Source organism: Podospora pseudocomata, chromosome 4 (assembly GCF_035222375.1).
Source record: "Podospora pseudocomata strain CBS 415.72m chromosome 4, whole genome shotgun sequence".
In the NCBI taxonomy this organism is placed as follows: domain Eukaryota; kingdom Fungi; phylum Ascomycota; class Sordariomycetes; order Sordariales; family Podosporaceae; genus Podospora; species Podospora pseudocomata.
The window spans coordinates 1617509-1640432 of record NC_085888.1 but is presented as its reverse complement, the minus strand read 5'-3'; the positions used below and the strand labels follow the sequence as shown (position 1 = coordinate 1640432).

The 22924-nt window shown below is 54.2% G+C and overlaps 9 protein-coding genes across 9 annotated transcripts; 8 read left to right on the top strand and 1 right to left on the bottom strand.

Annotated features, from left to right (window-relative positions):
- Nucleotides 1–529: 529 nt before the first annotated feature.
- On the top strand, nt 530–2104 carry QC762_403300 (uncharacterized protein; the record flags this gene model as incomplete). The annotated part of the gene is made up of 1 exon (XM_062889778.1): nt 530–2104. The coding sequence occupies one exon, from the start codon at nt 530–532 to the stop codon at nt 2102–2104; it is 1575 nt and encodes a 524-aa protein (XP_062743473.1).
- A 2344-nt stretch (nt 2105–4448) lies between these two features.
- QC762_403310 (uncharacterized protein) lies at nt 4449–6044 on the top strand (the record flags this gene model as incomplete). Its single annotated transcript, XM_062889779.1, has 1 exon — nt 4449–6044. The coding sequence occupies one exon, from the start codon at nt 4449–4451 to the stop codon at nt 6042–6044; it is 1596 nt and encodes a 531-aa protein (XP_062743472.1).
- A 1380-nt stretch (nt 6045–7424) lies between these two features.
- Nucleotides 7425–8754, top strand: QC762_403320 (uncharacterized protein; the record flags this gene model as incomplete). Its single annotated transcript, XM_062889780.1, has 2 exons — nt 7425–8498; nt 8560–8754. 2 exons carry the CDS (start codon nt 7425–7427, stop codon nt 8752–8754), a joined length of 1269 nt encoding a protein of 422 aa, XP_062743471.1.
- An 820-nt stretch (nt 8755–9574) lies between these two features.
- On the top strand, nt 9575–10729 carry QC762_403330 (uncharacterized protein; the record flags this gene model as incomplete). The annotated part of the gene is made up of 1 exon (XM_062889781.1): nt 9575–10729. One exon carries the CDS (start codon nt 9575–9577, stop codon nt 10727–10729), a length of 1155 nt encoding a protein of 384 aa, XP_062743470.1.
- Nucleotides 10730–11458: 729 nt separating this feature from the next.
- Nucleotides 11459–12121, top strand: QC762_403340 (uncharacterized protein; the record flags this gene model as incomplete). Its single annotated transcript, XM_062889782.1, has 2 exons — nt 11459–11720; nt 11785–12121. 2 exons carry the CDS (start codon nt 11459–11461, stop codon nt 11859–11861), a joined length of 339 nt encoding a protein of 112 aa, XP_062743469.1. The 3' UTR covers nt 11862–12121.
- A 446-nt stretch (nt 12122–12567) lies between these two features.
- Nucleotides 12568–15906, top strand: QC762_403350 (uncharacterized protein). The gene is given in 3 exon segments (XM_062889783.1): nt 12568–14212; nt 14268–15647; nt 15656–15906. Coding segments are annotated over 2 exon segments (1779 nt in total). The 5' UTR covers nt 12568–13279; the 3' UTR covers nt 15114–15647; nt 15656–15906.
- Nucleotides 15907–16129: 223 nt separating this feature from the next.
- Nucleotides 16130–17845, bottom strand: QC762_403360 (uncharacterized protein). The gene is made up of 3 exons (XM_062889784.1): nt 17070–17845; nt 16919–17008; nt 16130–16863 (listed from the first exon to the last, which is right to left on the bottom strand). The coding sequence occupies exons 1-3, from the start codon at nt 17382–17384 to the stop codon at nt 16369–16371; spliced, it is 900 nt and encodes a 299-aa protein (XP_062743467.1). The 5' UTR covers nt 17385–17845; the 3' UTR covers nt 16130–16368.
- Nucleotides 17833–18944, top strand: PAM16 (mitochondrial import inner membrane translocase subunit TIM16). Its single transcript, XM_062889785.1, has 2 exons — nt 17833–18018; nt 18077–18944. Exons 1-2 carry the CDS (start codon nt 18016–18018, stop codon nt 18497–18499), a joined length of 426 nt encoding a protein of 141 aa, XP_062743466.1. The 5' UTR covers nt 17833–18015; the 3' UTR covers nt 18500–18944.
- A 471-nt stretch (nt 18945–19415) lies between these two features.
- QC762_403380 (uncharacterized protein) lies at nt 19416–22920 on the top strand (the record flags this gene model as incomplete). Its single annotated transcript, XM_062889786.1, is given in 3 exon segments — nt 19416–21065; nt 21123–22511; nt 22524–22920. 3 exon segments carry the CDS (start codon nt 20605–20607, stop codon nt 22918–22920), a joined length of 2247 nt encoding a protein of 748 aa, XP_062743465.1. The 5' UTR covers nt 19416–20604.
- Nucleotides 22921–22924: the final 4 nt, after the last annotated feature.

The following is a 22924-nucleotide window of genomic DNA, read 5'->3' as shown; positions in this document are numbered from 1 at the left end:
TTGGAGTTGGGGGAGAACGGAGAGGGTGCATGCTGCCGTCGGGTTAGGGTGCATGGCAGATTCCTGATATAGGTTTTGTTCTTCTTCCGTGATCCAGTGCAACGAAGACGGGAGAGGCTTGGTTTGGGGGTGGGCCGGACTGTCTGGGTGGTGAGTCCGTGTGGGTGGTGTACCGGATCTCTCTGTCGCTTGGTGGTCGGTCATGTATGTCTCGTATGTACAATGCGAGGGAGCGAGGAGTGTGGTGGTGGTTGAGGGGATCGGACGGTGCAGATCTAGGGATGCGGACGGGTGTTGTTATATGACACCGTTGCCCTCGATTTGGTTATTGCTTGGTTGCTGTTTGTTTCTTTTTGTGTTTTTTGTGCGACGGAAGGGATGGATGCGAATTGTGAGCAATGAGAGAGGATTTAAAAAGGAACGCACATCGAGAGATCACAGATCACAGCAAGGCCGAACCGATGATGATGTCCGCCAGCCACTCATGACACCAACTGGAGAACACTAAACACTCACCACCGCCGCCATCATGGCCGCACAAATAGGCCTAACCGAACCAGGCCACACCAAATTCAACCTCACCTTCCCCTTACTCCAGCCCTCTAGCAACATCACACCCCCATCCACAACCGACGATGCATCTTCACCTTCTCCCCCCCAAAACATCATCCCCGGCATCCTCTTCGGCATCCTAACCCCCCACATAATCGGCACCCTCTTCCTCCTCTCCCGGCTCTTCTCCCGGTTGTTCCTCCTTAAAAAATGGTTCTGGTGGGAAGACACGCTCATCCTGTCGTCCTTCCTCTTCTCAACAGCAGTCTGCGCAACCTACACCATCACCACAACAACCACCTCCTTCCCCACCACCCATCACGACCGCCATTATACGCTACGAACCTACCTCGCCCTCATCTTTTATCAACTCTCCCTCTGCCTGACCAAACTCTCGATTCTGTCCTTTTACCTCAGGATCTTCTCCTCCTGCGCCTCCACCCGCCGGTTGCGACTCCTCACCGTTCTGACCATCACCGCTGTGATGTGCTATGGCATCCCACTATTATTCATCACAATCTTCCAATGCCACCCCCTTCCCGGCCTGTTTTTCAACTCCCCCACCGCCGTCCCGCATTGTTTCGACTTCAAACCCCTGCTCATCGCCAGCACGAGTTTACACACCGCCACCGACGTCTGGCTCATCATGCTTATCATTCCCGTTATCGTCCGTCTTCAAATCCCCCCCCGAGAGCGGGCCATTCTCGGCGTGGTCCTCAGCCTAGGCGTCTTCGTCGCTGTGGCTAGCCTGACAAGACTGCAACTCAGTCTCAAAGCCGGCGGCTACATCCACACCCATCACTCCGGCGGCGACGACGACGACGAGGATGAAGGTGTCGAGGTGGCGAACACGCTCGCGTTTTTTGTCATGACGGTGCTGGAGTTGGATGTGGCGGTTATTTGTGCCTGTGCGCCTGGGGTGGGGGTGTTGATGAGGAGGGTCTGGCCTGGGTTTTTGGGAGGCGGGGGGAGGGGGGGTACAGACACCAGCGACACCGAGGGGGGTAGCTTGGATTTGGGAACGGTGAGGGTCGTCGATGGGGAAGGGGGGAAGAGCGTCACCGAGTTGTATTTTGCGGGCGAGAATGGGGAGGTGAGGGAGCCGCCGGCGTTATTGATTTCGAATCATAGGACGCCGCATACGACCACTTTGAGCTTGAGGAGCTTCATCAGTGGGCTGGGGCCGCCAAGGTCGAGAGGTAAGGGGGTGGAAGGTCGGGGGGAGGGGAGGGGGTTGTTGTTGAGGGAGGATTTTACGACGTGCGATGACATGGGGACGCCGACGACGACGAGGACGAGTGAGGTTGGGTTGGAGGGGTGCTGTGATCAGTATCGTGTTGGGTTTGATCGAGGTCAGCCGCCCGCAGCTGGGGAGCAGACGACGCCTGAGAAGAAGAGGAGGGGTGGTGTGAGGCGTTATAGTGGGAGGTGGGGGGATAGTCAGGAGAGTTTTGTGCTGGGACTGAATGATCCCAACAGCCCAAGCCGGCTAACACCGGTCGACCGGGCTAGGAAAAGGGAGGGCAACCGACAAGGAGAAAAGAAGGCATAGAGACAAGATTTGTTCAATCTTGCCTGTTCCATTTTTCAGAGATGTCCGGCTCAGTTTCACCTTCACCAACCTTCACAATTTGTGGGTCGCCCCCTGCCCTTCGACACCAGCTTCCTTTCCCCAAATAATTCTATGCGGGGGTGATCGTACGACCCCAAACTGTCAAGCTGGTAGGGCAACCAATAAGTGATGATTGGGACCTTTCCAAGAGGTTTTAGGTGCCTTTTCAAGGGTCGTGATGCTGGGAGGGCTGCATATGTCAAACGGTTGGAGCTACGACGCCACGCAGTACATATAGCCCATCCTGTCACCATCAACAACGAGCTGCCTGTTTTGCATATGCTCAACATCACAGGCCAGGCAGTCACGCAGTCACGCAGTACTACCAGGGTCTAGACAAGAGAGCCGAGGCATCTCCGAGAGATAAATCAAGTTAGCGGAATTCAAGCCATTCCTACGAGTCAGGTGTTGAAAATGAATGTTTGTGACTCAAAGAATTTGTTTTCTCTGCCATGTCTCCGGATATCTGGAAGGTGAAAATTGTTTGCTCGGTCAGAGGGGAACTCCAGGCTGAATTCTGGCAATGTGTTGAGAGCTGTCTTTTTGCCTCGGGCCGATTCCCGAGCCCACCTCCTGGCAGAGCTATTCAGACGAGTTTGCATATGTCAAACTAGTGTTAGGGACGGTGGAGACATGTTTGCGGTAAAGGCTGACCAGCAGATCCTAAGCAAATAAAAGGGAAAAAAAGGAAAGAAAAGGGAAACAAAGGAAAAAAATAGGAAAAAAGGGAAAAAAAGGGGAAAAAAAAGGGGAAAAAACCAAAAAAACAAAAAAAAAAACAAAAAGAAAACAAAAGGAAAAAAAAAGATGGTAATGTTGCGTTGCCTCTGAGATGATCAAGGCCTTCCACGTGTTCATAGATGGACAGGCCTTTGAACTATGTAACAAGCTTTCTGAGATTTCAATAAGTGATTTCTAGATGTTTGAGATCTACCACCCTACCTAGGTGTTCAGCATGATTCAGGCGTTGATATTGCGTTGCAAGTCTCTATCATGAGCGGTGTACTGGTTCTTGCACCTGCTCTTCGTTTCACAAGGAAGGCGGTGGGTTTGGGTGACGTTGTCCAAGAGTCATAGAACATCGTGAGAGACTTGCCAATACTAAAAAATCCAGGCGCAAATAGGGGAGAGGCGGCACCGGGCGGCAAAAGTCCCCACCAACCCAGGCCGGCGTCGGACTGGTCCAACTTGGCGATAATTACCCAACAGCCAGAAATTTGACCAGTGAAAATTTGGAAATTGGAGATGCCCAGAGGAGGCTAACGGGGGACAAAGACTTATCCATTTGGGATGCGGGGGTTTGATGCTGGCTTTGGCGCTGACGCAGCTTTGACTACAATGAGAAGAGTCTCCATAAGTTTATCGGCAGTGAGTTGGATGCCACTCTTTATGGATATCAGAATGGAGCAGCTGTCACAAAGACACCAATGGTGTCAATGGTGAAAAAGTAAAGTGGACCATCAAAAGTCGGGGTAGTTGGAGTCTGGTGGAGATGGCGTGGATGGTTCTTCAACCCCGCGGGGTGACTCTCCACCTCCTCCGCATTTCGAAGTTCCATGATCCATGTCGTCTCTGGGGAAGTTGGTAGTGAGGCAAGGACAGCCCGGCCACGGTTGGGCGCGTTGGCAGTGGTGGGCAACTTCAGCTTCAAGCAAATGCAGAAACATGCTAATCGCAAAACAGCAACATGACCGGCCAGCGTGCATCCTTCGGACTGCACTAGTTCCCCAGATCCAGAAGCACACCGGCGGTGGAACCAGTTGGCCATCCGCGGTAATGGCCCCCCCCCCCACCCAACCAAACCCCGGCCTGGCCTCCCACAGTCCGGATCTGGTCCCCCGCATCGATAGGCAGTTGCTGGCCACTCACCGCACCAGAACACTCAGTTGGAGGAGTTGGGGATTGCCGACTTTCATTGCCGTTCACTTAAAGTTTGCGTGCGGCTCCCACCGGATCGTCTTGGAAGCCGTCGAGGCTACCTTGGCTTGTCGTGTAGGGCCCCAAGTTCCCCAGAAATGTCTTGGATCTGTGACATCTCCACCCGTCGGATAGTGTACGGGGCCAACGGGGTCACCGTATCGTGAAGACATCCATCCCCACGGGTGGAAAATCCCACATGGCAAAACGTCATCCACTCCTACCTTGACATGGGCCAAAGACTTTTGGATAAAGAGCAGCTCTTCTTCCCCCCTTCCTGCTGTTCTGTTAGAGGACTTCCTCCCCATCCCCTCTTGCCCACTTCCAACGGACTTGACTCGATCGCCTCCCCCCTCAAACAGCAACCATGGGTGAAAAGAGAGCTATTACCCCCGAGGCCAGCTCGTCTTCGGACGAGAAGGCCGTCGCCCACCACACCGAGGGTCACGGAGAGAACCACGCCGCTGCCACAGACGAGTATGTTTTTTCCACATTGCATTGCACCATGGATAGAGCCAGCACCGTGCTAACCCAGCGTGACAGATATGGCAACGCCCTCATTCACATCGATCCTGAGGCTGAGCGCAGGCTTCGGTGGAAGTTGGATCTCATGATCGTTCCCACTGTTGCCTTGCTCTACCTGTTCTGCTTCATTGACAGAGCAAACATCGGCAACGCCAGGATTGCTGGTCTCGAGAAGGATCTCAACCTTACCGGCTACGACTACAACGGTCTCCTCTCCGTCTTCTACATCTCCTACATTGTTTTCGAGATCCCATCCAACATCGGCTGCAAGTACTTTGGCCCTGGCTGGTTCATCCCCACCATCTCCCTCGGCTTCGGTGGTCTTTCCATCGCCATGGCTTTCGTCAACAACTTCGCCCAGGCCGCCGCTGTTCGCTTCCTCCTCGGTGCTTTCGAGGCTGGTATGCTTCCCGGCATCGCCTACTATCTCTCGAGATGGTACCGCCGTTCCGAGCTCACCTTCCGTCTCGGTCTCTACATCGTCATGGCTCCCATGGCCGGTGCCTTCGGTGGTCTCCTCGCCTCCGGCATTCTCCAGCTCGAGAGCTTTGGCAGCCTGACCACTTGGCGCATGATTTTCGCCATTGAGGGCGTCATCACCTGCGTTCTTGCTCTCATTTCCTACATCACCCTCACTGACCGTCCCGAGACGGCTCGCTGGCTCACCCAGGCGGAGAAGGACCTTGCCATTCTTCGCATCAAGTCTGAGCGCGTCGGCACCACCGAGGTCCTCGACAAGATGGACGTCAAGAAGCTCATGCGCGGCATCCTCAACCCTGTGACGCTCAGCACCTCGTTCATTTTCCTGCTCAACAACATCACAGTCCAGGGCGTCAGCTTCTTCGCCCCCACCATCGTCCGCTCCATCTACCCCGGCAAGTCCACCGTCATGACCCAGCTCCTGACTGTGCCCCCGTATGTCGTCGGTGGATTCTTCACTCTCCTTCTGCCCGCCATCAGCTGGAAGATGGACCGTCGCCAGATCATCATCATGTCTTGCGCACCCCTCGTCATTGTCGGCTTCATCATCTTCCTTGCCACCACCAACACCGAGGCCCGCTATGCCGCCATCTTTTTGCTCTCCTCGTCCATCTTTGCGCTTGGCCCCATGACCAACTCGCAGGTCAGCGCCAACGTTGTTTCGGACACGGCTCGCAGCAGCGCCATCGGCATGAACGTCATGTGCGGAAACATTGGTGGGTTGGTGAGCACTTGGTCTTTTCTGCCTACTGATGGGCCGAACTATCCTATCGGTAACGGCCTGAACCTGGCGGCCATTTCGACCATCTTCATTGTTGCTACTGCGATGCTGTTCTGGATGAAGAAGGATAATAAGAGGAGGGAGGCGTTGAGCGTGGAGGAGGAGCTGGCGGGGATGAGCAGGGAGGAGGTGCAGGATTTGGATTGGAAGCACCCTGCTTTCCGGTGGAAGCCTTAGATGGTTTCTTTCAATCTGGACGGGGAATGGGATTGTGTAGTTCGTCATAAGTTACTTGCAAGTTTTTTTCTTTTTTGGAATCTGGAATTTGGATTTTAATGATGTGGTTTTTTTTTTTTTTTTTAATCATGGAATGGACATGGATCATGATGATGTATAGATGATACCCCCTGCTGCTTGCTATTGAGGAGCGCTGTTTGGGATGTAGCGGGTGAAATATTTATTTGAATGTTTAAAGAAATACTCTTCTCTCGTTTCTTTGTGACCTGTTGCTCCATTATCAGATTGGTTGTCATTATCACCCGGTCAAGTTCCCCTGCCAAGACCTCCTCTCCTACACCTTTGTGAGCACGACGTAAATTAAGTGCCCTCGGGGCGAGCACTTGGGGCCTTTTGGTCAGATATCTTTAAGCGCGTCATGTGTGTAACGGCTTGGTTTGCTGATGTCCTCCATCAGCAGTGCCCGAGAACCCAGATGGTTTTGGTCGAGGAAGTTCGTCTGATGCTTGGGCTAGGGTGTTGTGTCCCTATCATGCGATACAACGCTGGGATGCACCCTCCCCAAGACTTTCTTTTATGCCGCTATACCCGCCAATGCCTGCTGTTGGTGGAGTGGTACTCGTCTTACCAAATGTTCTCGGGACGGGAGGACGGGGAGGGACAGGCAAACACGGACGGTTTTCAACTCCCATTTTACTTTGTTGATGTTTTTTCTTCAACCATGCCTCGTCGGTTGTCAATTGTGTCGATCGTGATGTTCGCTCTGCGCGATTGAGTTCACATGGTAGGTAGGGTGTTGACGCTGCTGTTGTTTTGTCGATATCTTTTGGCAGCGGACAGACAAACAGACAGTGGGCAATTCCCCGCACCTCACCGGACGCCGGTCCGCAGACAGCCCCCCCATCTGCGAAGATGGTTCTTGATCGGCGAATGCGCCGGCTCCTGCTTGTCACTGTCACGTTTTTCTTTTTTTTCTTCTTGTTGAAGCCGCTGTCTGCGCGACGATCGTTTTACAGGCCTGTTCCCGATGACTTACCACCACCACCACCACCACCACCACCATCACCACCATCACCAACACATTCCCTAACCTCACCACATCCTCCCCACCAAGACCCCCCTTCCCGATCACCCGCCAAACCCGTCAAAGAACCATTACGCCCCCTCCATCCAGTCCAGTTCTTTTTTCCACCAGGCTACCGCCCAAATAACATCTCTCTCTCCCGCCGCGCCGCCGTCAAGTCCGCCTTCCTAAAGTCATGGACGGCTTACAAACTCCATGCTTATCCCTCAGACGAACTCGCTCCTGTGTCAGGGAGAGGAAAAACGACGTTGGGCTGGGCGGGGACGTTGGTTGATAGTTTGGATGTGTTGTGGGTCATGGATTTGAGGGAGGAGTTTTATGATGCTGTGGAGGAGGTTTGCAAGATTGATTTCGCGGGGGGGAAGGGGGGGGTGGATATGGGGAGGTATCTGGGGGGGTTGGTTGCTGGGTATGATTTGTCGGGGGAGTGGGGGTTGTTGGAGAGGGCGGGGGAGTTGGGGGGGTTGTTGATGGAAAAGGGGAAGGGGCGAGAGGGAATGAGGACGGGGGCTTGGTTGGAGTTTACACGGTTGGGACAGCTGATCGGTGATAAAAAGTATTGTGATACTGTGAGGGGGGAGGTGGATGTTTTGGAGGAGGGTCAGGAGAGGACGAAGTTGAGGGGGTTGTGGCCTGTGAAAGGGGCTGAAGGTGATGAGGTTTTTGGCCTGGGGAAAGGGGCGGAGGGCGTTTATGGCAATCTACTCAAGACGGCGGCTTTGCTCGGAAGGGGGAGAGAGGGGAGGTTGGAGAGGATGTGGAAAGAAGCCATGGGGGTGGCGGAGGATTGGTTGCTCTTCCGGCCGATGCTCGCGGAGGAGGATAGGGATGAGATGGGGGATAGGAGGGATGTACTGTTGGTTGGTGAGGCGAGGATGAACGGGGATGAAGTAGAAACGGCGCCAAAGGTTCAGCATTTGGGTTGCTATGCGGGGGGGATGTTTGGGCTGGGAGGGAAGCTGTTTGGGAACGAGGAATATGTCAAGATTGGGGAGCAGCTCACCCGGGGTTGTGCGTGGGCTTACGGGGCGTTTCCCACGGGTTTGATGCCAGAGGTGCTCGAGGCGGTTCCTTGCGAGGGCGACTGGAGGGACGGGCCGTGCAAGTTTGATGAGGACAAGTGGCGGAAAGAGGGCAGCAGGAAGCTGAGGAAGCCGTTCAAGTCGGTGAAGGACCCAAAGTACCTACTCAGACCGGAGGCTATCGAGAGCTTGTTCGTCATGTTCAGAATCACGGGAAACAAGGAGTACCAGGAGCTGGCATGGGAGATGTTTCAGAGCGTGGTCGGAGCTACCGAGACGGAGCTGGCGTTTTCTGCCATCAGCGATGTCACTGTTCATGGCCTACTGAAGAAGCTGGATTCGATGGAGGTAAGCGCCACTCAATCTCAAGGCTTGCCACTGATTACTGACATATCCTGATCATGTTCAGAGCTTCTGGCTAGCCGAAACACTCAAGTACTACTACCTCATCTTCTCACCACCAGACCTCATCAGCCTGGACGAATGGGTCCTCAGCCCAGGAGCACATCCCTTCCGCCGAGACAGCAGTGGGTTCATCACCCGAGGCTTCGACGAACCCCCACGCCCAAAAATGAAAAAGAAAAAGAAACCAGGAGTACCATGAATGCCAACGTGGCCTACAAGGAACTATTACAACAATAAATCTTCAGGACCCACGGGCAGGCCCGTCGACATGGATGGTTTGAAATGTTTGCCGGGAGTGGACCTGAGTTCTTTTTTCACGAGAAGCCCAGCAGGAAGGGTGTCCCTGGATACACGAAGGACGTCCATTACGGAGGGTTCGGGTCCGGCTTACCTTGGCTGTGCCATATAGCCGAACGTGAGGAAGTTGCTGGACGGCCTCTCTCACTGCGTCCAATACTAGGTACATAATTCGAGCGTTGGACAACCCGAAAGACTGGCAACGGAGATGATGACAGACGCGTGGAACAAATTTCCAATGACAAAAACACAATGAGAAGGTGCATTTACGGAGTTTCGTTGGGAGTTCAAATGGCTTGCGGGTCTGAGAATGAATCTTGGAAGAGGAGAGGATTGGGCTTGGTTCAAAGCTCCGGATACCCTTGGGTTTGTGGTTTCTTTCTGGCACTGGATGACCTAGGCGCTTGGGCAGGATAGGCAATGTACGGTAGTTGTACGGGTAGATCAAGATGGCAGATGTTGGTCAAGAACACTGCCAATCAGAGATAAAGAGTTTCATATTCCTGCTTCACCGGCAGTCTCCAAGGCTGGTTGGTTGAAGAAGTCCCGTCGAGAACATGCGAACGAGACATACCATTGTCTACCCTAACCCTGGGCCAATCAAGTCTCTGCGATGACTGAAAATTCCACTTTGAGCTCGACGCTGCTAACCACTGCAGTTCACTTCACGACTCACACCTCACCCCGTCTCACACACGAACTCACACAGAAACTTTCTCACTATGCATTACATAAAACTACTGCGACCACCAGTGGTCGAGTTCGTCAGATCAGAACGATGCCTCCGATTAGTACTCGCCGTCACTACCGACCTCGGGGACTCGTTCTTCTCACCCAAAGACCCAGTTGAGCTCCTTGTGGTCGGCGCTTACACGACGACAAAAGATGGAAAAGAGCAACTGGTACCAGTTATCCTCACAGAACGAAATACGCCAAAATGGAAGGCTGGGATGAGAGTTCTCAAACTGGATCTTCCACTGCCTCCACACCCCATCAAAACGATCCAGATCCGGCCGGCAGACCGCCAACTTACAGCTCTTGGAACGACAGACATCTACCCACCAACGGGCCAGGGACTCATTCTAGCGGCATTCTCTGATGTCTCGCTGGACAGGAACACAGCAGTACCTCCTGTGTGCTTTCGGAGTTTGAGGCTGCCAACAGCCGATAACCAGGCGCTCCAAGTGGAGGAGGATATGGGGGATAGCATAGCCCGGCACATCTGGGACTCTGGGATTGCCACTGTGTCTCTCCTGGCCGACATGTTTCTAAGCACCAGCCCGAAGGGAAACCCAATGCCCGCCTTGAAGCAGCTCCTTCAACAAGATCGGGACAGGCCACTGAACATCCTCGAAGTTGGCTGCGGCATCGGGACACTAGGCATAGGGGTGGCCCGGCTGCTTGCTTTGAAGAAGGCTCCCAGACAGACGACAACTCGTATCCTCATGACTGATCTCCCCGAGGCTGAAGAACGAGCCAGAGCGAATATCGCCCGGCAAGCGGAAGCTCTCAGCCAAGCACCAGCACCCTCGCTAGACTTTGAGAGCCTCGACTGGATAGACGGGCAGAATGGCGTGTTTGGAGCGCAGGTCCAGGATAATACCTGGGATCTGATTGTCGTGAGTGACTGCACCTACAACACGGATACTTTGTCACCGTTGGTGAAGACGCTTTCGGCTCTTCATGGCCATTCCGGCGAGCAGTCGGTCAGGCCAAAGGTCTTTTTGTCGACAAAGTCAAGACACTCGTCCGAGAGAGAGTTCTGGGATCTGATGGCTGCTGATGGGTGGAGTATTGAGGAGGAGGCTACACTGCCGCTTCCTCATATCGATGGGGGTGGGAATCCTGTTGAGTTGTATCTCTTTGAGAAGAAATGAAGAGATGTTGAGTCTTCTGTCCTCGCGGTTGTATCCTGCCAGTCCAAGCCCATCATGTCACAAAGGGCAGCACCCCGACGGCTTCAATAAGACAGATGTAGGTCCGACCACAGCTTGCGGTACCTGCATCAACCGTCCTGGTGGATGACCCCATGTGTGACCACACTGACCAAGAACATCGTGACATCCCAACTCAACAAACAATGGACCTCCCAGTCACCAACATACTTGTCGCCTGACAAATCTCCAGATCTTCCCCCAGAGTCATCCCATCTTGTAGTACACCTTTCCACCAATGGCATCATCTCCAAAATAGAATATCGAAGCGGATCTTCAAGATGGACAGTTCTCGACCCATCTCGACCGTTGGAAAGCCGTTGCAGATTGCCCAGTGATGTGAAATACCTCTTCTCTGATTGGTCGACAAGAGGAGTAAGCAGCCAATCAGCCTCCGGTCAATGACCCGATCAGGCGGTTCCTGACCAAGCCTCGCCCCGCAGGTCTCAGCTTGCGGAACAGCCTTACGGACCAACTGCCAGTTGATGTCAGGTCGGCAGTTGGATACTGAACTTGTATAAGAGAGGCGGTTTCCTTTGATCGTCTTCCATTCAATATCACACATCACACAATTAACAGTCGGCAACTTATTTGAACTATAGTTCTCACCAACCAAGTACTCTTCTCTCAACAACAACGACCATCACCACACTACTTACACCACCACAAAAAATGACCGCCCCAACAACCTGCTGCCGCTCCTCCAACAACAACGCCTCCTCGGCCGAGTGCGTCTGCGCCAAGCAAGCGACCTGCTCTTGCGGGAAGCAATCCGCCCTCCACTGCTCCTGCTCCGCCGCCGCGACGGAGAACACGGTCGCCGGACCGAGATGCAGCTGCCGTGCTAGACCCGCGGGCCAGTGCACCTGCGAGCGTGCCGCTTCGGAGAATGTGACGCCTGAGAAGGCTTGTGCTTGTGGTTCAAGACCTGCTGGTAAGTTTTGGATGAGAGAGAGAGAGAGATGGGAAAAATGGATTGTGGCTAATGAGAGGAATAGATGCTTGCACTTGTGAGAAGGCTGCTGATGGGGGGTTCAACCCGGAGAATGAGATTGATTTTACTACCAAGAAATAAGTTTACTGGACTTGTCTCTATGGGAAAGTCTTTCTGGGTTGGGGTCTGAGGAACAGCATTGCATGGCGTTTGGGGGTTTGTTATGGGAATTTGACATGACCGGGACAACATCTCAACAGAGGCCGGGACGGACAGGACGGAAGGGGCATGGAAGGGTTATGAAGACCTGGTTGTCTGAACTGGGCCATCAAACTGGGTTGGGGTAAAAAGAGAAATAGGGATATGATAATACAAAATGTTTATCGACGATTCGACTTTGACAGGAATCGTGGACCTTTGCTCGGATGCGCTGAGTGTGGGGAAACTGGTGGCTGTCTTTGAAGACAGGTCCTGTTGCTGACCAGTTAGGCGTTATCAAGAGCCTTCGCAACTGTCCTTGACAGTATCAGGTTTCAGTCTTTGTCGAACTCCCCAATTCTTGATTTGTTGCTCACAGCTGCCAACTTGGTCCCTACTGCAAAGCAAAACACGTGGGGTTACAGATAGGGGTAGTAGGGGTGTTTGTTGGGCCATTGATAAGAAAATCATGATGCTATCGAGAGAAAGAAATCGAGTGGCGGGTGAGTTCTGCAATGCAGGCCATCAGATCGGGAACAGTGTTTGCAACGTGTCAGCTCCAGCGGCGCACCGGGCAGCGTGATGCCAGCCTTCAAGGTGCTGATGCATAGCGCCGTATTGCTATCAGATCTGGTGATATCTTGGAGTTGATGAGGGGGCTCCTCTCCTCACCCTGGCAACTGATGTCGTCGCGAACTGGCGCACAAAGGAAATCACCGAAGCAAGGGAAGCTCGCCTCTGACCGCCCGGCAGAATCTCCCCAAAGCTCTTCAGGGGGCCGGCGCCACTGTTGCATTGGCTGACAGGGGTTCAATAAGAATTCTCACGGAGCACGTCCCTTATGAGCTCATCGAATTGGAAAGGTCGAGCTGCTGGCAGAGTCAACAAAAGCGACGACAGCAGCAAGGGAAATAAAAGTGCCAATTGTATAATGGTATTGTCGGCAAGGTTACAACTGATCTTGATGGGGCAGTAGAGTAGGCAAACACGATCAATAAGGGCACAATTGAAGAATAATAGGGCGCACCATATTGCGGGCCCCATTGTGGAAGACCAACCCCCCTGCAAAAACAAGAAAAATAGCGGGAACCCATCCAACCCGAGCCCAAAAAAGTCGTGCGCGCGCCGGCCCAAAATTCCTCCCTCGAACCCTTAACCCTCTCGCACCTCGACACCCCGATCCATCGACTGTCAACAAAGACACCAAAAAAAAGGTCGCGACTCTACCACCATCTTGTCCCTGTTGAGCCTCACAAGCACCATCTTTGCCCCCTCCACGTCTTTCTCACAGCCCTCTTTACCTCTCCCTCACAAAGCGCCTACTCAGGACATCACAGACCATCGCGTCAATAACACGAGCCATGCCTCCCAAAAGAGCTGCCGCGACAGCCGCGAGCGCTGCGACCAAAAAGACGGCTGTCGCTACCACCACCACCAAGAAGACCACTGCCACGACGGCTACCAAGAAGACTACTACTGCTGCGGCGACCAAGAAGACTGTCGCTACCACCAAGAAGGCTGCTGCCGCGCCCAAGAAGGCCGCCGCTGCTCCCAAGAAGGCCGCGCCCAAGAAGGCCGCGCCCAAGAAGAAGACTGTCGCTGAGGTTGCCCCCGAGTCTGATAAGGAAAACACCGAGGAGCCTGAGAAGAAGGTCGTTACCACCAAGAGAAAACGCACCCGGGATGACGAGGAGCAAGCCCCAGTCGCGTCAAGTTCCGAGGACGAGATTGCCCAGGAGCCTGTCGACGCGCAGGCGCAACCGGCCAAGAAGAGGAAGGTCGCCGCTCCTAAAGCCCCCGCTGCGAAGCGCCCTGCCCGCGTCCTGAAAGCCATCAACGAGAAGCCCGAGCGTGTTCTCGACATGTTTGTGTTTGGCGAGGGCACCGCTGGCGAGCTCGGTCTTGGCAGCGTCAAGGTGGACGGCAAGAAGCCCATCGATGTCAAGCGTCCCCGCCTGAACCCCAATGTCTCCAATGTTGTTCAGATTGCTTGCGGTGGCATGCACGTTGCTGCTCTTACCAAGGACAACAAGATCTTCACCTGGGGTGTCAACGACCAGGGCGCTCTCGGACGCGACACCACGTGGGATGGTGGGCTCAGAGATGTTGAGGATGAGGGCGATGACAGTGATGACGAGGACGACACTGGCATGAACCCCAAGGAGAGCACTCCTGCCGAGATTGACACGAGCGGCCTCCCTGAGGGTATTGAGTGGGTTCAGGTTGTTGCCAGCGACAGCGCGACTTTTGCTCTCACCACCACTGGCCAGGTCTATGGATGGGGTACATTCAGGGTAAGACACAACAACTCTCTGTACGACGCGATCTTGTTCTAACATTTGCCTCCAGAGCAACGAGGGTGTACTGGGCTTCAGTCGTAGTGTTGGCATTCAGAGGACCCCAGCCCACGTCCCCGAGCTGTCCAAGATCAAGCAGCTTGCTGCCGGTCTCAACCACATCCTCGCCCTCGACGAGAAGAATAAGATCTATGCCTGGGGTGCCGGCCAACAAGCCCAGCTTGCTCGCCGTCTCCTCGAGCGCGACGACACCGCTGCCCTCTACCCTGCCGGCGTTGGTTCTCTCCCCGGCCGCGCCAAGGCCGTCAAGCTTGCCTGCGGTTCTTACCACTGCTTCGTCATTGACACCAAGGGCCGTGTCATCAGCTGGGGTCTCAACAACTACGCCGAGTGCGGCCACGAGGACTCTGTCGGCGTCGACGGCGGCTACGTCATGCGTCCCCAGATTGTCGAGTCGCTCAGCGGTTACGAGATTGCCGACATTGCCGGCGGTGAGCACCACTCTTTGGCATGCACCACCGATGGCAAGCTCCTCACCTGGGGCCGGATTGATGGCCACCAGGTCGGTCAGCCAACCGGTTCGTTCACCGAGGACAATACTATTTATGACGACCGCCAGAAGCCAAGAATCCTCGTCGTCCCTACCGAGATCCCCGAGGTCAAGGATGTTGTCCAGGTCGCCGCTGGCACCGACCACAGCTTTGCTGTCACCAAGGATGGCAAGGTTTACAGCTGGGGTTTCTCGGCCAACTACCAGACTGGCCAGGGGACTATGGATGATATCGAGTCGCCAACACTTATTGACAACACCGCCATCAGGGACAGGAAGATCGTCTTTGCTGGTGCGGGCGGGCAGTACGGTATTGTTGCTGCCGAGAAGGAGGAGGCTCAGAATTAGGAGGCTTCTGATGAGGATGAGGAGACTGCCCCTGAGGATGAGGGTGTTACTGCTTCTGATGAAGAAGCTGAAGGGGGTTGCTCCTGATGGGAGTCCTTCTGATGATGACGATGAGGGGCAGTGTTTCTTCTGGAGGGTCAGGATCAAGAAAGAGGAAGAGAGACAGCGACTCGGAGGATGAGGAGGATAGTGCCCGTCCACGACCACGAAAGAAAAGAGCGAGGGATGTGCTGCGCTCATAGGACGATTCGGAGGATGAGGTTGCGAGGGATGAATTGACGAATTGAGGAGACTACAGTGAGCTAGGAAGAGGTTGAGAAGTCTCGAGATTTGTGGACGAGATTTGAAGGGGCATGTCGTCTTTGTTGTCTGCAACGGTCCAATGGATCATGACGGCCTGTTGTGTGGTCAGCGAGGAAAAGAAGGGGGGAGGGGGTTGTTTGTTCAATATATTAGGAGTGTTTTTTTCTTTCCTCGGGCTGGGTTTCCATCACCGCACGGGGGATTCTTCATACATGGTGTTTTCGGTTGGCGGTGGGGAGGGGGGGAGGGGGCAAATGGGTTTTTTCACATGGGTCGGGCTCGTTGTATTTGACGTTTTCACTTTTTGCCGCTCTCGGGTCTCGTGCTACAAAGCATAGAATATAATGGTGGAACAAGAAAAGGGGGGGGGGGGGTTCGTGGCAGGATAACTACCACGCAGACTTGCGGACTGGACATGAAAGCATTTGCATTAGCGGAATCAAATCAAAAGAGAGAGCCTGAATAAAAATTTCTAAAGCGGGAACGTGTTTTTATAATATATATATTCTGTTTTTCACACTGTGGCGTTTGGTTTGGGAGGTCCTCCGATTGAGGGCATTCAGATAACAGGTGATGGGGCGCGTTGTGTTGCTTCTGTAGATGGAGAAAGGACTTGGGATGACGAATGAAGATCTAACCAATATGCAAACCCATGACCTCTTGACCATAGTTCAACGTGATCGAAAGCAGCAAAACTAGCAGCTGGACGTGTCAACTTGGCCATTATTCTACCATCAACACAGCGCTCTCATCCCATCTGATATTCAATATCATCTGTCATTATACTAATACACCGAAATAAACCCCTCCCCCCAACTCCATCACACCGCCCCCATTTTTGGCAATAATCATAATAATATCAACATAATCACCACGCTATATTCCTTCCCACTCCCCAGCCTCTTCCCCATCTCACCAAATTTAACCCTGTATCCTACTCCGTCTCCCCTTCCTACGCCTTCCCTGCCTTCCCCCCCCTGCTACTAAAAACGCCCATGATCCCAAACCCGACATAAAACAACGCCAACGGATACGCCACCAAAAACCTCTGCCTGTTCATCCCCCCCACCGAGCAAAAGATTCCACTGGCGGCATAACTGCTCCATAACACCGCCAAGGTAGTCAAGAAAATCCCGAGGGGTGTCGCCATGGGCATGACGATTCCGACTAGGGAGGTGGCTACCAGTGGGAGGAGACAGTACCCCAATACCGAGGCGGATCGGGCAAACGTCAATGTGGTCGTGGCACCGGATTGGGACTGGGAGTGGTGGTGGACGGGCGCGCCGGGGTAGGATGATTGACCGGGGGCGGAGGGAACGGCGGTGGAGGGGTCGACGGGGGGTGCCATGAGGGAGAGGATTGTGTGGAGGGATACTGAGCCGAGGACGGCGAGGCCGTAGATGAAGCCGAAGTGGACGGAGCCGGAGAGCATGAGGAAGGTTCCAAACTGGGAGAAACAGGTTAGAAAAGGATGGGGGGGGTGAAAGGGAGGGGGGACGTACAAGGAAGAAGAAGAGGACGGGACCGGCGAGGTCGGAGTCGTCCATTAGGTGTTGGTCTACGCGGGAGAAGGGGTTTAGGACGGCGAAGGTCTGGGGAGTAAATATGTTAGTTTGATCATGCCTGAGAGATGGTGAGTTGTGGGCTGCTGACCTTGCGCTGGATCTTTGTGAATGATACCCCCAACTCCTCCAATAAGGGCGGCTCCCCGTCGTACCCCTCTGCTGAAAAGGCGGCGAGCCAGCCTGTTCTTAGCCCACCTTGCTCGTCCATGCGGCCTGATACTCCTGGGGCGCCGGCGAAGCCAGAGGTGAAGCTGCTGCCGAAGCCGCCGGAGGAGGGACCGCCATAGCCGTAGGATGCTTGTGATGGGGTCGCGTGGCCAGATACTGGTTGTGCGTAGTTGGACTGGTAGAACTGGAGGCCGGGGTTTGGCTGGGCGGGGCCGCCGCCGTAGTAATTTGACATTTTTGGGGCTTCGAGTGTTCGCGATGTGGTGATCTGGTGTCCCTGTTCGTATGTCGTGTTCAGGGGATCGTTGACGGGGGAGCTGTATGCATGCAAGTTACTCGGTCGTGGAGGTCACTCGAGGTTGTCGAGTTGGATGCTGATTGTCGACTCGTTAGTCTTTGAAGCTCTCGGTATCGCTCGTGATGTGTCAGTAAAGAGCGTGGTGGTGGACAATTGCGTGGACAATGACCAGGATTGTTAACTGACAAAGTTGCGATGTTGCATCTTTCAGATGTCAAGCTCCCTGCGCCAGCACTGGCCAGGCGGCGTCACCAAGCCGCTTGGCGGGACGGGCCAAGCGTGAAGGGTGCCAAGACGGGCTGTTGCCAACTGTTGGCTACGATTTAAACAGCTGTCACAACAGCTTGCCGGCAATCGGCGGCGCGGCATCTCGAAGGCGGACAATTTTTCGAAGCATGGGTTCGGTCATGTTGCTGTCGCTTCTGTGAATTTCCACACCACTACCACCACCACCACCACCCATTGCCGCCGACGACCACACAATCTCACCGCTACCTTCTCTCCTCCCTCACTCTCACTCAACACAAGGAAGGCTTACAAGGTCGCCGACGCCTGCTTGTAGTTCAAAATGGTAAGCATCGGCATACCTTGTTCTCACCACCCTTGCAACTAACCAACACCCCGCCCAGGCCTACCGCCTCATAACCCAAGTCGTCCTCATCGGCACCCGCGTTCTCGGCCGCTCCTTCGCCGAAGCCTACAAGCAAGCCGCCGCCTCGTCGGCCTACCAACGCGCCCAGGCCCAGTCCGGCAATGGCACCACCGGCCGCGCCAGCCTCAGCAGCGGCATGACCCTCGACGAAGCCTGCAAGATCCTCAACGTCAAGCCACCACAAAAGGGGGAAGCCAATATGGAGGAGGTCATGGAGCGATTCAAGCGCTTGTTTGACAACAACGACCCCAAAAAGGGCGGTTCATTCTACCTGCAGAGCAAGATCCTGCGCGCGAGGGAAAGGATCGAGGCCGAGGTGCGCCCACATATGGAGAAGGCGGAGCAAGAGGCCGAGGTAAAAGAGGGGTGGAATCCAAAGCTGTACAAGGATAAGAAATAAGACGTTTTCTTTCTCCAGGGGGAACGACATATCGAGCGAATGGGTAACAGGTTGGGCCAAGACGACTGACAACGACTGCTCGAAAGACGGTATCGAAAGACGACACTTGCACCACAGCCTGGCCATCTACCGCATTGTACACAACATCTTCACTCGACTTTTGTTTTTTTTAAAAAATGGGGCAGGCAGGCGGGCGTGCATGCGGCGGGCAGGCCAGGCGTTATGAGGGATATTTTTGGGTAGAATTTGGGCGGCGAGGAGCATTTCATCAGCTATGCATTGGTTTAGAACTGCCACGGCCCCACCTTGTGTTTTTAATACTGTACATTATGTAGGTAGCGGGCATGGTGATGAGCTACGAACTGGAGGGGCGCATCTCTGGACGAGGTCTAGGGGACGGCTTTTTGTGGTGAGGAGGGAAAAGCAAATCCAAATCAGGTTCACAAACTCGGTTCGATTTATAATGTGGTTTTATGGCAGAGAATGAGTTTGGGAGTTCTAGAAGCTTGCTGACATCATGCAATAGTCTGGTCGTGTTGGCGTTGGTACCCTTCCGGGGACTCGGGACCTTGTCTGATCTTCGTCGATCACGCAGCCGCTCAGCATCACGGCTTGAGAACTATCAGCACAAGGACTTGCAGTTCCCGGCCATAGCAACGGTACTAAACTGTGCCTGACAACAAAGTTAACTTGGAGTAGACCTTTTGCTCGGCTAGGTCCGTTGTCTCGACATCGTCATTGTCGGCAAGGTGACTGGCGGCATATTGGCTCAGGAAAAGCTCAACAATTGAAAGTGCTCAAAATCGAGCACGAGAAAGGCGCTCTTAGTGCTATCTCACCCGTGTGACTCGGACGGCGTGTGTCATGCCAGTTATGCCCTCATTGAGCGTGAACCGAGATAAACGTATCCTCGCTCGCCAAGGAACTCAGGGCAGTAGCTTTCTCGACAACTTGGAGATCCCGTGGACAAACTTTGCTCTTTTTATTTACTGTCCAACAAGAAGGCAAAACACATCGACAAGCCGCTTTCTGACCTCGACAGGGATCAGGAAGTATACGATCGGATCCGATGCACCCGGCCCCCCGCATGAACCGCAACACCTGCAGCTGCGAGATCTGACCGCATGTCATCTCATCACCATCGCTATATGCCGGCACCCGCCGGTCAAGAGCGCTCAGACGACAGCTCCACTCCAAGATGATATCCACACAAGTGGTTCACTTGCGAACCTGCGAGAGAATGCACAAACATTGAAGATGCATATGCGGCCAGCAGATGGCCTGGGATCATGACAGCTCCTATCAACGTCGCGATGTCATCAGTCGCAGCTTCTCGATATTCAGTCGGCCAGGGCGAAGATATCGACACCAGTGACAGGCCTGGGCTGTCACCTGTGCATAGCAATAGATCGGATGTCTAGGTCAACCACCCCTGGCCATCGCATCTATCGACCACCACCCCTTGATCTCATTCATACAGCAGCGGCTCGTACCCCAGCATTAATAGGCTTTCCCGTTCATCAAGCTTCCAGAAGCTTGATGAGGCTTCGGATGCCGGTCAGAGCCTGACCACAAGAAGGCTGGTTCAGTGCCAACCAAGGCTCCCACTGGCTGCTCCGACCACGAATCTGTGGTACCAGATCACTGTGGCTCCGCGATCGCCCTCACACATCATGCCTTGGCTACCCAGCTTCAGTTGCACGTCGTTCTTGAGCTTCGGTCGACAGCTTGGCGTCATTTCGGATCAAGGAAGCAGTCTCTTCCCATCTTTTTCTATCGTTCTGAGATCGACACCTGATGCGGAGTGCAGAGTGCAAGGCACCATCACGACGGTTCCGCTACCGTGGGAAACACCTATCCTCCACGCCATATCCCCCACATTCCCCGGAATGTTCCTATTTTCTCTTTCGCCCTATCTCATCAAGCCGATCTATCTCGTTCTCCCCACACGAGGCTTGATGTCCGTTCATTGCGTTTCTTTCTGACCACAGTCGATATTTATCTACGCCGGCACTGACCAGCAAGGCTTCCACTCTTTTTCATTTCCTTCTAGCTTCTAGGAGCTTCACCTCTTCAGCACAAGGTACTCGGGCCCATAATGCCATATGTTGATGTTGAAAACCTTGGGCAGCCTCGTCCTGGGACTCACAACTGCGGCGCTTGGGAATACTGAACGGCTCTCAGGTCCCTCATCTGAGCTAGTTCTTGGTGATATACGAATAAAAGCACACAATTTGGTAAATGGCGAGACAAAGCATCAAAGAGCTATGGGGAGAATTGGGCAATTGGGAGACAGTTACACGAGGCCAACGGATAGTTCTAGGTCCCTCAGCGAGAAAACTACAGAATCTTCATCAAGACGACCAAGGAGAAGGAGAGAAAACACAAAAGATACAACAGGTGATGCCGATTCGACACGGGCTGTGTGTCAAGGCAAAAATGGCACAACAATCGACTGCCTGGAAGAGATTGGATGCTGCATGTTGCCGACTGGAGAAGCAGCATGCTGTTCAGCGGCCGGTGTCACATGTGACGAGAGTGACTGTGTTCAGACAGCTGCTTCGATGTAAGTTACTTCCCGCAACTAATATCCAGACAGGCAGTTGAAAACTAACAACGACAGCAGACCGCTGCCGGCAGCATCCAGTTTGGCCATTATCACCGTCACACAAACCATCACCAGCACGGTCACCTCCTTTGCAGAGACCAGACTTGCTATTATTACCAGCACCCAGCTTCTCACTTTTATTAATCCAACACAGCGTACAGCTACTTCGACGGTTACTGTAACGTCTTTCGTAAGGAGGGCAAAACGAACCTTTGGAAGCCCTGTTGAGATTACGCCGGTTCAAACGCGTCTTGTCCTGGCGCCCACTAGCAGTCCGGAACCCCGTACAACCCCAATACCGAGCAGAGAGTATATGGGAGTCAGAGTTGCGGTCGGGAAACGGCAAGAGGCAACGCTCACTTCCACGGTCGTGATCAGAACGACGGTCTTTGTTCCTGGTGTCACGACAAGAACACTTACTAATATCGTTTTCTCAACCACGCTGGCGGCTCCCAACGCAGCTACCACAGTCTTCATCACCACAACCGTCTTTAGACCTTTGTCCTCGAGCACAACGACCGTACCGGAGGCTACAGTACCGATGGACCAGTCCCCAATAGAACCCACACCCTCCTCAACGACCGGTTCAGAGTCAGCTACTTCTCTCGCACCAACAGACTCAACAGAGACCACAAACCTAACAGAGCCCACGGAACCACTCCCCACCGATTCTCCGGCTCTAAGTTCAGCCACCCCCTCTTCCCCGGCGCCAACCACTTTGGCATCTTTTACTGATGTCACCACCACCACCACCATCACAACCTTTCCGTCATCAGAAACCACCACCACTTCCGTGATGGAACCAACAGGAATGGAAACAATGTCCCTCTCCCCAACTCCCACAGCGGGCCCCAATACCCCCCTCACACCCCAACAACCAACCCTCACCCCCGCCCAAATAGCCGCTCTAGTCCTAGGCATCATCCTCGCCCTCTTGCTATTCATAGCCCTCGCGTTCATCCTCCGCCGTCTGGTCATCAAAAGAAGACAAGCCCAAGCAAAGATCCGGCAGCATCTCTCCCCTTCCCCTCCGCCCCTCATGTCTGGCGGGGGGCCATCAGCACCAGCACCCACAGTCCCAACCGGCCCCTCCTCCAACAGCTCCTACAGCGGGTTGACAGGCGAAGGGGAAGTCAGAATCGTCATCCGGCCCGCACCCAAAAGAAGAACGCAATCGAGTGGGATTGGGTATGGGCAGGGGATGGTGTGGCCTTTGCCGCCTGGGAGATTGTCCGCTCAGTCGGGGGAAAGGGGGGGGGAGTATTCTATTTTTGTGGACTCCCCTTCGGAAAGGGGAAGGGAGAAGGAGAGGGAGTGGAGTATTGCTTCTGAGAGGGGGAGTTTGGGGGATGATAATGGGCAGCAAAGGGGGGAGAGTATGTTGAGTGGGGCTGCTAGTTCGGGGTATGGGCATGGGTATGGGTATGGGTATGGGTATGGGGGGTATGGGAGTGTGAGGGGGGAGTCGTACCCTGGGTTGGGGACGTTGTTGACGCCGCCGCCGCCGCCGTTGAGGTTGGCGGAGAGGAGGGAGATGGAATTGGAGAGGGAGCGGGAGGTTAGGGGTTTTAGGACGGGTTTGTTGGGGGGGCGGGATACGGATGAGAGCGCGGGGGAGGGGGGTAGTGGGAAGGGGAAGAGGCCTGTGACGAGGGGGACGGAGGATAGTGGGTTTAGGGGGGATGAGAGTGGGAATGGGGGGAGTAGCAATGGTAGTCCTGAGTCGAAGAAGAGTGGGCAGAGTGGAAATGGAGGAGGCCGAGGGGGCACGCTGGGGAAAAAGGGAAGCTTTGGGGTGGGAAAGGCTTGGTGACGGT

Bases quoted from the DNA above. Each gene is read 5' to 3' on its own strand.
- QC762_403360 (XM_062889784.1), bottom strand. From the start codon at position 17,384: ATGTCAAATTACTACGGCGGCGGCCCCGCCCAGCCAAACCCCGGCCTC. The intron at 17,009-17,069 runs GTCAGCAGCCCA...TTTACTCCCCAG, and splicing joins TCACAAAGATCCAGCGCAAG to ACCTTCGCCGTCCTAAACCC. The intron at 16,864-16,918 runs GTACGTCCCCCC...TGTTTCTCCCAG, and splicing joins CCGTCCTCTTCTTCTTCCTT to TTTGGAACCTTCCTCATGCT.